Source organism: Lathamus discolor, chromosome 5 (genome assembly GCF_037157495.1).
Source record: "Lathamus discolor isolate bLatDis1 chromosome 5, bLatDis1.hap1, whole genome shotgun sequence".
Classification (NCBI taxonomy): domain Eukaryota; kingdom Metazoa; phylum Chordata; class Aves; order Psittaciformes; family Psittacidae; genus Lathamus; species Lathamus discolor.
In genome coordinates, this window is record NC_088888.1 from 124,414,608 (window position 1) to 124,427,620 (window position 13,013).

General features: G+C 38.9%; 1 protein-coding gene across 2 annotated transcripts in view; it reads left to right on the forward strand.

The window, feature by feature from the left end:
- PSME4 (proteasome activator subunit 4) overlaps positions 1-13,013 on the forward strand; it is a 60,493-nt gene that overhangs the window by 25,935 nt on the left and 21,545 nt on the right. For both annotated transcript variants that reach the window (XM_065682517.1, XM_065682518.1), the window contains 15 exons: positions 387-451; positions 544-694; positions 2,170-2,268; positions 2,633-2,702; positions 3,154-3,221; positions 3,764-3,979; positions 5,964-6,121; positions 8,160-8,255; positions 10,502-10,557; positions 10,966-11,022; positions 11,191-11,246; positions 11,344-11,442; positions 11,918-11,980; positions 12,146-12,241; positions 12,844-12,975. In XM_065682517.1, coding sequence (XP_065538589.1) covers positions 387-451; positions 544-694; positions 2,170-2,268; positions 2,633-2,702; positions 3,154-3,221; positions 3,764-3,979; positions 5,964-6,121; positions 8,160-8,255; positions 10,502-10,557; positions 10,966-11,022; positions 11,191-11,246; positions 11,344-11,442; positions 11,918-11,980; positions 12,146-12,241; positions 12,844-12,975 — 1,482 coding nt within the window. The remainder of the gene's footprint in view (positions 1-386; positions 452-543; positions 695-2,169; positions 2,269-2,632; positions 2,703-3,153; positions 3,222-3,763; positions 3,980-5,963; positions 6,122-8,159; positions 8,256-10,501; positions 10,558-10,965; positions 11,023-11,190; positions 11,247-11,343; positions 11,443-11,917; positions 11,981-12,145; positions 12,242-12,843; positions 12,976-13,013) is intronic.

The following is a 13,013-nucleotide window of genomic DNA, read 5'->3' on the forward strand; positions in this document are numbered from 1 at the left end:
AATGAAGAGGAGTTTACATGCTGGATGCTCAATGTAAATATGGCAGCAGAGCCAAGTCTGTCACCAGGGCTGGTGCTCACTGAGTTCCTGCTCTAAATGCAGATTAGTAGGAAAGCCAAAGGTTGTATCCATGGAGGCAGACCCATCTCACCCCGAGAGGTCGCTTGGCTAGACATCAAGGCCTGGAAATTGGACAGGGCAGCAGAAAGAAAGTGTAGTTGTTTTGTGTAGTGTACTTGAGACTATACAATCTTCAACAGGAAGTGCACTGTAGTCTGTCACAAAAATGGGAAGTGTTTTTGAAGTTAATATAGGAAATAAACTTTCTATTATGTTTTCATAAGAAAAGCCAATCTTTTGTGCTGCTTTTGTGTTGGAAAATGCAGGTGGAAAGAGAATTGTGCTCTGCAACTGCTGAATTTGAGGACTTTGTACTGCAGTTCATGGATAGGTAAGAAGCTATGAGTAGGCGAAAGCTTGGTGTGAAGAACTTGAAACTTTCAAGTTCTACTTACTAACGTTGTACTTACTGTATTGGTGTAGATGTTTTGGACTTATAGAGAGCAGCACACTAGAACAAACCAGAGAGGAGACTGAAACTGAGAAAATGACTCACCTGGAGAGTCTGGTGGAATTGGGGCTCTCTTCTACTTTCAGTACAATCCTTACTCAGTGCTCAAAGGATATATTTAAGGTACGTACAACATGGGCTCTCCATCTAACTTTGAGGCTTAATTCTTCCTTCCTTCCTTGTCTTGTTATGACCTTTCATGTTTAACCAAAGAAGGGGCTGGAGGGGGCAGTTTAGCACTTCATGTCAATGTGTTTTATGATTATATATACATCTGTACAAACCTGCTTTCCTTTTCTCTCCCTACCACTTCTTCAGCTGGGCAAAGGAGCTTTTTCAAGGAACTGTGTGGCTAATGGGATCAGAAAAATGATCTAGATTAAAATAACTCTGAGGGGAGGGGGGTGGAGAAACCAGGTTCTTGCCTTGCAGGTTGGGTTAACAACCCATTTGAACCTGTTTGTGTTACATTACGCATATATTTGGAGATACTTTTGTGGTTCTGTACATTTGGAACCATTGTACTGGACACTTTGGTATGAGTTTTGTCTGGAATTTTTTAGTTTCTGTAAGTTTTAAGTTAATTCCTCATTGTCATTAAGTATTTGATTTGTATTTTCACTGATTGTCCTTTATTGAAGCAATCAGGTACTATGTACACTGTGTGTAATTCGCACCCCTGCAAGGTATTGGATGGTAATAAGCTACTTTAAAACACACTGGCTACTTAGACAGTTGATAGTTAATTCCTTGTTTCTTTGTTAAGTAAGGGATGTCTTGCCTTTGAAATAGCATCATTTTCCTTTCAGGGGAATGCAGCTTATTCAGCGAAAACACTCTTTTCTGTGTAGCTTTTTGAAAGCACCCCAAGCTCACATTAGTCAACAGGATTTCTCTGACCTCCAGTCTTCCAAAGTGAACATGTGCCAAGTGTCTCCAATTTCCAGTTAAAGCACTGTGTGTCTTGTTTACAAACTCTTGCAGGAAGAGGGGAATACAGATCTTCCTGTTCTTTGGTTATTTTAAGGATACTGAGCACTGTCATGTATTTTTCTGTCACTGTGTTACTGTAACTGAGTGCTGCAACAAGTAAGAAGATAAAAAAAAGGGACAGTCCTCAAACTGAAACTATTTTGACAAACCTCTTGTCTCTGCTACTTCTGTAACAGCCTTTATTCTTTACACAGGGTGGTAGTTGTGCAATTAGACATAGGTGTTGAGTGCTGATATATGTGGGAGCAACCTGGTCTGTTGGAAGGTGTCCCTGATGAGCTTTAAGGTCCTTTCCAACACAAACCTTTATGTGATTCTATGGTGACACTTAGAATCTTTTCCTGAGCAGTTACTGTTCACATCAGTTTTAAATCTATTCTGTAGTACTGTCAGCTTTAATTGTGATGGTAGTTACATTTTACTCAGCTTTAGGCGATCTGCAGAACTGCTTTTCTGTCTGCTCTGATTCAGTGTGAATCATGGTTGCAGTCTTCTGCTACAAGAATGCTATGGACAGACACTGCTTTGTGTGTGGCATCAACCACTTCATGACACCCAGTTTTCCTTTTTTAAAGTAACCCTCATCTTTCTGTACTCATCTTTAGGTTGCTTTGGAGAAGGTTTTTAACTTTGCTGTTTCAAACATATTTGAGACAAGGGTTGCTGGTCGAATGGTTGCTGATATGTGCCGAGCTGCAGTAAAAGTAAGAGAAATACTCTGACTTCACTTGTCTTTGGTTTAAGAAGCCAATGCTACTACTTCTTCCTTGTTGTTTTAAAATAAGATCTTTAACTTTTCATGCAAATACAGGTTATTCTTAATATTATATCTTCAAAAATTGGGTGGTTGCATATAACAATAATTTAAGAGGTTCATTCATGGTTTTTCTTGCACTTGGATTTTATTGAGTGTTTAAAATCATGAAGTCAGGCTGACTGAATTGGAGTTCAGACAGAATCTATTCTTCTCTGTTTTACAATACTCTTCTTAAAAGGTTGTCATCAATGTGTGTCTGAGCTCCATAAGGCAGCTCTTTTGAAATGGGTTATTTATGTTGCTGTTTCCAGTGCCGCCCTGAGGAATCCCTGAAGCTGTTTGTACCACACTGCTGCAATGTTATAACTCACCTCACAGTCAGTAAGTTTGTAAGATTTCTGGTGTTACTTGCTTTGGTTTAGGCTGACTTTTGTTAAGTGTGAAAATAATAGCTAAAACTTGCAAGTGCTTTCCCCAACTTCATTTTAATGATGGAAAATTAATCGTGTCTGTTATTTAATTAAAAAATCCAAACCAACCTCTATCTATGTGTAATTTCAAGACAGAAGTCTATCAGGCTGGATAGGAGCACGCTGCTATCAAAATGTGGCAGTTTAAATTGTCTCCAGACATTCCTCAATTTCTCCAAAAGCTTTCAAGACTGGCTGAAGTAACTTCCAGTTGGACCTGGGTGCAGTATGAAGTAGAAGGTTGCAATAGGAGGGTTGGGAAGGAAGCTTTTGGGATGCAGACATCTGGTTTGTGATATAGCTTGTTTGGAAAACTTGACCGCAGTTATCTTTACAGCAGCACTTATCACTTGTTCCTCTAGATGATGATGTGTTACATGATGAAGAGCTAGATAAGGAGCTACTTTGGAATCTTCAGCTTCTGTCAGAGGTATTGCAGAGAACATTCTTCCCATGCATGTATGTCACTGAATCCTGTTTAATGCCCCTGAGAGAAGAAGGAAACAAACTTCTGCTACTAAAACAGAGTAGATCTTGTATGAACAGCACTGCAGAGCTTCTTTTTCTTTTCCAACTTGAAATGGGAAGTGGCTGCTAAGAAACATACCGTGTTTGTGTGGAATAAAACATAAAGGGTTTAAGACAATTATTGAGGGACAGAGAAAGAAGAGGAATCAGGGGAAAAACATAAGATGCCTTTAGTAAAGATAAGTCTTTTAAAATTAATTTCAAAATATGAGTGTTGCTAGAAAATTTGGAATGGGGTTGGGAGGAGATGTTTGTCACAGCTCTTGTGTTGCTTAACCTTTTCCAGCAGCAGCAGTGGTAGCTGATGTGCGTATTGAATTTGAATTCAGAGTGACACGCAGAATGAAAGGTGGTACAGGATCGGTTGAGCACTGTAATCCTCTTTAGTCCTCCACAGCAAAACGAGTTCTGTTTACCTTTGAAATGTTTTGTCTTTCCTATTAGATCACTCGAGTGGATGGAAAGAAGTTGCTTGTGTACAAGGAGCAGCTTGGGAAGATACTGCAGCGAACCCTACACTTAACCTGTAAGCAGGGTTACATTCTGTCTTGTAACCTACTGCACCATCTTCTCCGTTCTGCTACACTTATCTACCCCACAGAGTACTGCAGTGTGCCAGGTGGCTTTGACAAGCCTGTTTCTGAATACTTTCCTATCAAGGCAAGGATTTTCATTTATTTAGGATTAGAGGATTTGACTTTCTTTTTTAAAAAGCAATCATACGCTATATTATTTGTTTTTATTTGGAGATTTCTGAACATAGGGAGCAGCAAAGGAAATTGTATCTGAAAAATGCTTTGGGCTTTGAAACATAGAGCAAATTACAAGTAACTGACAATTATATTGGTAGCAAAGCATGAATGCTGACTTGTTTGGAGTAATTTTATAGCATGAGATGTTACCTAGTTTATGATGTGTGTTTTACAATGACTGCATGAGTACAAGATAATATAAAGCAAGAGTGCCTCCTCATGTTCCTTATTACTATAATATATGCTGCATTTAAGAGACCCAGCTATCATGAAGTATGGTTGGTATCAATAGTGAAGTTTGGAGTTTAGTGGGAAAAGTTTGCTGTTCACTTTATCCTATGACTGGGTATTTAAGTTAGCCAGTTGTACTGGGACACAGTCTTTTGTCTTTTTGTGGATGAGAGCTGCAACCTTTTCTTGTTCCTCTTCATATAAATATGAATATTCCTCTTCATGTAAATATCAGATATGAGAAGTAATGGTGAGTGCATAGCAAAATGAGCATGTCAGTGCAAAACCATAGAAGAAAAGAGATGGGGTGTTTTACAGGTCAGAGTAACAAATGGACAAAGAGCTAAGATGAAAGTAGAAGTGGCAGTATTAAAAATCCCTGATACTGTCAAAAGTAATACTCTAGTCTGCTGTTAAGGCTTTGAGGTCAATATATCAGTGTTGCAGGTGAGCAGTGCAGCAGTTTTCAGCTGGCCTGTTGGAATATAAACATGCATTTTGCTGTGAAGGTGTTCTTTTCTATAACTTCATAGTGGCAGATAATCTAATGCTTGTTACTGCAAGCCAGTGCAGCTTTATAAACTGATGGCAGCATTTAAAGACCAAGAAAGGAATCATAATTAAACGCCCCAACACAAAAATAGATCAGTTTTTAAATTCCTCCTCTGAAACTGAGGAAATTCCCAATTACTTTGCTGGTCCATGCATCAGTGGCTACTTTACAAAGTGTGTATTGTATCAACTCTTGATTGCCATTAGCTGCTCGAGTCTGTCACTTAGATGCTTCCTACCGTGCCTCGTATAAAACTACAGTTGTGTCACTTCCTCAAGTGATATTCCTGGAGGACTAACCTGCTCTTCCAAGGGATGCAATAGCCTACTTGAGCAAGTGCATTACTGTAGTTCCTTGTACTTTTTGTCTAGTCAGATCAGTCCAGCTTTTTAAGGACAGATGGTGAAGTTTTGGATATTACCATGTAAAGTTGGACAAGGGTAGGAAGTGGAACATACAGACTGCAAAGGCCCATCTATTAATACAGTCCTAAGCATGGACTTTATGTTTGAATATGTATTAGTAATAAATATTGACTTTTCTCTTCCAAATACGGAAATGACGCTTATTTTATAGCAAGTCTGAGCTCTTTATAAGCCAAAATATAAGATGATGTCTTTGTTATGGGATAGCCTACCATTGTATGGAGAGTCCAACTTACATTTTAGCTTTCTTCTTGTTATTTTTGAAATGAAAGTAGTAGGTTTCCAGATTGTGGTTCAAAACTGAAAATAATTATTATTAAATGGGCAGCTTCTTTATGTTCTCCGTAGGAGTACCAAAGGTGTGATTGTACTTAAGACTATTTCAGACTTTTGTACCTAGCCAAAGGAATAATAAAGTTACATTTCAGTTAGGCTAGTGCAGTCCTCTTCCTTTTAGTCCTTTCAGGTGTGTGCTATTTTCCAGATACATGTGGACATTATAGTAGGTTTGGGATTTCTGTTTGGTTTTATTGTATTATTGGGGGTTTTATCCTTGGAATTGTCAGGATGACTGCTTTACAGCAAGAGTTAGTTCATTTTTGTCAGTTTGTTAAATATTAAATGCTAATTAAAAGACAGCTTGCTTCATAGTTTGATTAATAAGAAATGTATCTTTTCTACAGGACTGGGGTAAACCAGGTGACCTATGGAACTTGGACATCCAGTGGCATGTTCCTTCCTCTGAGGAAATAAACTTTGCTTTTTATTTGCTGGATACTTTCCTTCAGCCTGAGCTCATCAGACTAGAGCACTATGCAGCTGGAAAACTGGAAATGTCCAGGTTAGTGATGATAATGTTATATGGACAACATGCATTTATCCGTTCACGTCTGGTTTAAGTAGTTATTACCAATCATACTGACACTGCAAACATTAAGGAGTAAAATGCTATGATGTTACACTGTCTCTGATATTATTTCAAGGTTTCCAACTCTTAAGAGTGCATGTAGCTTGGAAGTGCCTGTCACAAAATGGATAATATTATTTTAAACAGACACACTGTAAAAACATGATCTTAGAACAGTTCATGTTGGTATAAAGACACTTCTGTTCGAAGAACTTTTTAAATGCATACCACAAATTGTTTCCATATAACTGTAGTCAGCATTAAGAAAGCTCTTCCTCTAAAACCTTATCTTGTTATTTTGGCACCACTATTTGTGTTCCTGAGTTCTGGAGAGCACAGAAATGATTTAACTGATTTGGTAATCAGCCCTTCTCTGCTTCCTTCCTATGAGTAAATGGAATCAGTACATAGTGTGTCCCTGCAAAAAGTGGCAGTGCTGAAATAGAGGAGGTAATGCAGAGTCAGTGGTCTAAGAGATGGGAATGAAGCCAAGAGTGCTGCTGCCAATGTTAAGCTCTGTTAGTATGAACCAGTGGCTTTCCTAAGCACAAGATAATCATGAGTTTAGTATGTCCTAATGCATTTACAAGTATCAAATAGCTGAAGCTGTTTACAAGCATTGAATCTCATTCTTCATTTCTCATGTTAAACCTACACATCTTGAAGCTATATATGCTTCAGCCGATGTTCATAGCATGTGATGTTACACCTCGTGATGTGAAGTGCGGCCCCACATGAAATGGGACATGGTGTATCAGACTCTTACATGTTTTTCTGTCTCACCATGTCCCCACTTCTTGTTACCTGAAAAAGTCAATACCACTACCACCAGTGATCAGAAAATAGACTTCCTATTCAAGTCTTTGGTTTATTTATATGCTTATTTCTTTTGTTTGGGTTTTTTTCCCTTTCTCTTGACACCTTGTATGTAAAGCTGTTAATTTATAACAGAACTGGGCTTTGGCTTACTCGAGGCTTCACTGTGCTGTCTGACATAACTAACTGGTAGTGATTTGGGAGAGTACAGCCAAGTGCATGATTTCAAATTAAATTGGAAGGCAGGACAGCAAAGAAAGAGTACTATTAGTTACTGAGGGAATAACAGATGAGAATAAATGGGATACTGGATGAGCCCGCTGTTGCTTTCAATTGTAATATTCCTGGGGCTTTAATTCTTGTCAGACTTCTTCCAATATCCCACTAAGTAACAACTGGAAGTGAATATTTTTTATATATTTAGGAGCTTCAGAGTAAGATTTTCTGTTACAAAGAATAAAATGAAGAATTCTTGCAGCCGTTGCTGAACACCTATTTAGAGAGTTGATAAGTACTGCATGAGTACTGAGAGCTGTTCAGTTAAGGAGCCTCTTAAGAGGGCTGAAAGGAGTTATTCTACAAATCAGGGGAGAACAAAGGACGAAGTTTGTAGCTGTATGCTAAAGGCTACTACTTCAGATGAGATGGCTTTAAAAGGAATTCCTTGATTCTCTTAACACAGGAAAAGGTTATTCACATTGATGCCTTACTATTTATCTTCAGCCTGTAAATAATCACTCATAAGGGATGTATTCCCTCCTTCTGCTTTAGTGGGAAGGACTTTGTCTTCCGAGCGAGGAGTTTTCATAGGTTTTCTCTGAGATCTAGATAAAAGTAGTTGGCGCAGGTTTTGTGGTAAACTAGTGTCAAAACAGACAGACTTATCTCATTGTACTGACCTTACCTTCACAGTTTCCGACTACAAAATCTCCAAAATGAGGTTTTCAGTAAACAAAGTTGAACGTTGGACTTCTGAGAGGGAATTAGGCTGGATCCAAAAAGCGCAGTCTGATTTTTGTAGTGCTCCCTCTTGTGGATAGAAGTGGTACAGCAAAAGAAAAAAGCTTGTCTAAAACTCCCCCGGAAACATGGTTTATCATTTGTCTATTTATAAGCATTTAACAGATGACTAATCAGGTTTTCTTCTTTGTTCAAGAGATGATGTGCAGCAGTGTCTTGCTATAGTGCATAACTGCTTGATTGGATCAGGGAACATTCTGCCTCCACTGAAAGGAGAAAGGGTGGCTCATCTGTAAGTAAAATCTTTATGTCACAAACCTTCTTAGCGACTGTATTCCTTCATACTGGGTTTTGCTGCTTTCTTATTGCTGTTATCACACAACTGCTTCTGGTGGCTGTTTTTAAGGAACTCCAAACTAGTAGAAATTTGAAATGGTGGCTTACAAAAACACTTGACTGCTTAAAGAGCCTTTTTCCATGCAAGACTCAAAGGCAGGTGACAGCACTGCCCTGCTGAGGCTACTTTGTGTGAAGGAAGTGGAAACAAGGCATTTACTCATGTGTTTCCCCTCCTCTAAAAGAAGCCTTCTCTGGGCACCCTGTGCCAGTGCCTCAGCACCCTCACAGGGAAGAATTTCTCCCTAAGAACTCATCTCAGTCTCCCCTCCAGGCTGAATAACTGGAAGTAACCAGAGCAGAAGTAACTGAGTAAAAAGAAGTAACTGGAATGTTTTGATTTAAAAAGTAGTATAAAACAGCTTGCTATGAGTACTGCTTTCTATCCCATATGCTCAAAAAATTATATCCAGTTTGAATGTAGGAGGTGTCTTTTGATGAATTTGCTTTAAAGCAGAAAAAAAAGTTTGGGTTTAATTGTTATTTATTGTGAGTTTTGGGGTTATTTTACTGTAAAGTAGCAGAGAAGCTGTGGCTGCCGCATCCCTGGCAGTGTTCAAGGCCAGGTTGGACATAGGCGGTTGGAGCAAGCTGCTCCAGTGGAAGGGGTCCCTGCCTGTGGCAGGGGATTAGAACTGTGTGAGATTTAAAGTCCCTTCCAATCCAAACCAGTCTGAATCTATGACTTCCAAGTCTGTTCCCATTATATACAATGGGAATGCACATAAAACACTCAGACTGTAAACTCCAGAGCTTTTATTGAAAGTAACAAAGTCAGGTACTCAGAACCACCCTTGCTTTAAGTACTGTGTATTCATCCTTAGTACTTACCACTAGTGGTGTGTGATATTCACTGTCCTAAAGTGGCAGTGTCGGAATATGTTTGAATGCAGGTATTGGTAAATGGCTTGATGCATTCAAGTTAAAAACATTCTGTGTGTATACTTCTGAAACAAACTGGCACATGAGGTTTCTTCTCAGAACCTCCTACACTACTACACCTACAACTCTAGTGAACCATAGCTTATCACACACCATGTAGTACAGCATTGTTGTGCTGGGTGTAAAGCAGAGCTGAGTAGGTGTAACTGCTACATTCTCCTTCTTGACGGTTAAGGGTACCTGAAGATTCTTGCCAAGACAGACAGATAATGAGTATTTGTTCCTTTATAATCCTTCAGCCTGCTCAGTGAATGAAAGGAAAGTCACAGAAGTGGGAGAGAGCTTGGAGCTATGGCGTTTAAATCTCAGCAAAAGAAATATGTGGGTAGAATGAACTTTAAAGCTTTGAGTATAGCTGGATGATGAACTGGATCTGATGTCAACTGTGCCTGCCTGCACCCTGCTCCTGCCACCAGGATGCTTTTTTCCCCAAACATAAGGGGTTTATTTTCCTATTTGACAACTGAAAGGTGCCCAAGTATTTGCAGACCTTGTTACCAGGGTCTGTTTGCAGTTTTGCTTGAGTGACAGGCAGGGGACAGCGTGGCAGGAACCAAGGAGAAAGGCTGCTTTCTTCAGCAGCAGCAGGCTGTAACAGCATATGATACCTGAGCGTGTATTTAATCCATGTTTGCATAAAAGGAAATTGCCAAAGACGAAGAATTCGCTTTAAAAAAGTGGGTGGATAAGTTTGACCCAAATCTTGTAAGGAGCATGGCTTTCTTTGCCTTTATGACTATTAATAGTGAACTTCATACAGCAAGAAGTAGGTTATGGGTACATTTCCTTGCTTTATAAAGAAAGGGCCAAAATCATAAGAGCTTCATCAGCTGAATTTGTTGGGAAAGGGTTCTGCCTCAGGAGTCAGTTTCATCTGTCCTTTAGATGAAGTCCAGTAGGAGCCATGCTGGTTTGTGTGTTCATAGTTTTGACAGTGAGACCAAATCTCTGGCTCTTTAATAGAACTGATGAGGTTCTGTTAAATGAGAAATCAAGATTCTGGGTTCATGGTGGTGTCCTTATGATGTATTCGGTCTCTGACGCATAGGTGCAGCTGACTTATAAATGTTAGAACTGAGACATGCTGTTAGTAAATCCAAACATCTCTGGTGCTACTGGCATGAAATGTAACCGGTTAAAATGAATCAAATGTCAATTATTTCTATCATGTTTAGTAATACTTGGTTTGCTTTCATGCAGGGTCCCGAGCCTGGTGTCTTTGGAAGAGACAAAGCTGTACACTGGTGTTGAGTATGGTAAGTAGATGTCCCCAGACTTTTACTAGCTTGGTATGTAATATCTATGTTCTGATTACTTTTTTTACCCTGCTTAATGTGTTACTTTTCATATGCTAAATAATCTCCTTCAATCTGTGATTAGAAATTAAGCCAGTTGTCAAGGTAGATAAAGAAGAATCATAGAATAGTTAGGGTTGGAAAGGACCTTAAGATTATCTAGTTCCAACCAAATATACTGTTGGCTTGATAAATAAAAGATTGCCCCAGAGAGATGTGTCCCTGGATAGAACAAGATAGGTATTTTTATACTAGTCCACACTACCAGTTCTGAAGAGACTGCTCTGTCTTTCCACTGACTTAACCTATATATTACTGTTTGTAATTTATGCTGCTGTATATAAAGAAAAATGTTTAATTTCTCTTTAGATTTATCAAGAGAGAATTATCGCGAAACAATTGCAAAAGTCACACGGAAACTGCTGCGTAAGTTTAACCACTCCTGTCTAAAAAGTACTGTTTTTCTAAGACTTAATAATTTCATAGATAAGAAACTTGTTTCGTTTACTTTACATATGTAAACTTGTAGAAATAAAATTAAGTTTTAAAGCTGTTTTCCTGTCTGATAATAATTTCTTTTTCTTCCACTTGCAGGCTACATACTTGATAATTCAGAAGATGATACCAAGTCTTTATTTCTAATAATAAAGGTATAAATTATAATGCTAATGACAAGATCACTTGTTTTGCAAAATAATCACTTGTTTTGCACAGTAACCACACGTTGTCATCCTTTTCTTTCTGCAGATCATCAGTGATGTTTTACAGTTCCAAGGCTCTCACAAGCATGAGTTTGATTCACGATGGAAAAGCTTCAACCTAGTGAAAAAATCAATGGAGAACAGGGTCAGTGGTTTCTGTCTGTACAGCTTAGATGAGGGGTGGGAATAGTTCCTCATGTTCAGAAAGACTTTCTTCATTTTTTATTACTGTCCTAATTGGTTTTCATAACTCTGAAATCAAATTCCTTCAGAAGAATGTTGCTTTTATACCTTTATTTGGAAATCTTATGAGTAAGTAGCTTAGTGTTTCCGAATTGTAGAGCCCCGTTTCCATACATACTTGGTCCATGGTCTGAGATCTGGCACAATACTCCATCCTTGTCCTTGTTAACTGAGACATTACTGTGACCAGAGCTTCCTTTTGCTCACAGAGCAATAGGCAAATACAAAACTTCACCAGGGCAAAAAAATCAGGGTTGTCTGCCAAGAATTTCTGCATGAAATTTGCCTGTTCCTAGAAGAAAAAGAGTACCAGGGGATTCAGTCAGTACAGATTGCTAGTATCTGGCATCTAAACCAAATTATGTGTTTGCTTCCAGCTTCAAGGAAAGAAGCAGCATATCAGAGCTTTGCTGATAGACAGAGTCATGTTGCAGCATGAGGTAATACTTTCACTTAAATCTTCCCTAACTACTTACACTTGAAAAGCTGATTTGCTGCATAGTCATTCAGTAGAATATATACGCAATACTCCTGCGCTAGTGTTTCTCTTACCTGTGCGACATGTTAGAACAGCTATGTCTTTATTTATTTCCTATGCAATTTAGCTAAGAACACTGACGATGGAAGGCTGTGAATACAAAACTTCCCACCAGGAGATGATCAGAGATCTTTTGTGTTTGTCCACAAGTTCCTATGGTCAGGTAAGGAACAACCCCCTTTAAACCGAAATGTATTGTTGAGCTTTTAAATTAAGTTTTCAGGATCTTTGCTTTTCAATGTATTTCCGTGGCAGCAGGAAATCTTTACTTATTTAATTTGCATTAGTTGCATAGTTTTTGCTTTAAGCCCCTTTGTCAGATAAAGAGCTTAACTGGGTGAAGAGGCTGCAAACTTAGGTTGGGATGATAGCTGGATTCTGAACTCTTTGCCTGGTGAGAGCCCTGTGTGTGTATATATATAAATTCAGATCCATCCACAATGTCTAGGGCTCTTTAGAGTTCTGCTGTCTGCATCTATTCTCGTAGCTGTTGGCTTTTTCCATCACCTCACAAACACATCAGTTGGTCTTGGCAGCATAAAGGATTTCCTTGAACTTTGTAGCTGTTCTCAAGTAAATGCTACAAACAAAAGGCAGGTTTTTATAACTCACTGTGAGGGTGAGAGGCAGCACAGCATGATCTTTACAACCTTCTGTGCACAAACACATCACAAACTCAATGCATAAGTAACTGTATGAGGATGTTGGTTTCGTATCGTATTTTTTTGGTTCAGAAGACTTTCAGTAACATCCCTCTTCCCACAGGTCAGAAGTAAAGCTCAGCAAGCATTCTTCACAGCTCTAGGAACATACAATTTCTGTTGCAGAGATATCATACCCTTGGTTTTGGAGTTCCTGCGTCCCGACCGGCAGGATGTCACTCAGAAGCAATTTAAAGTACTCACTTTATTTCATGTCTGTCTCTTGAAAGTGCT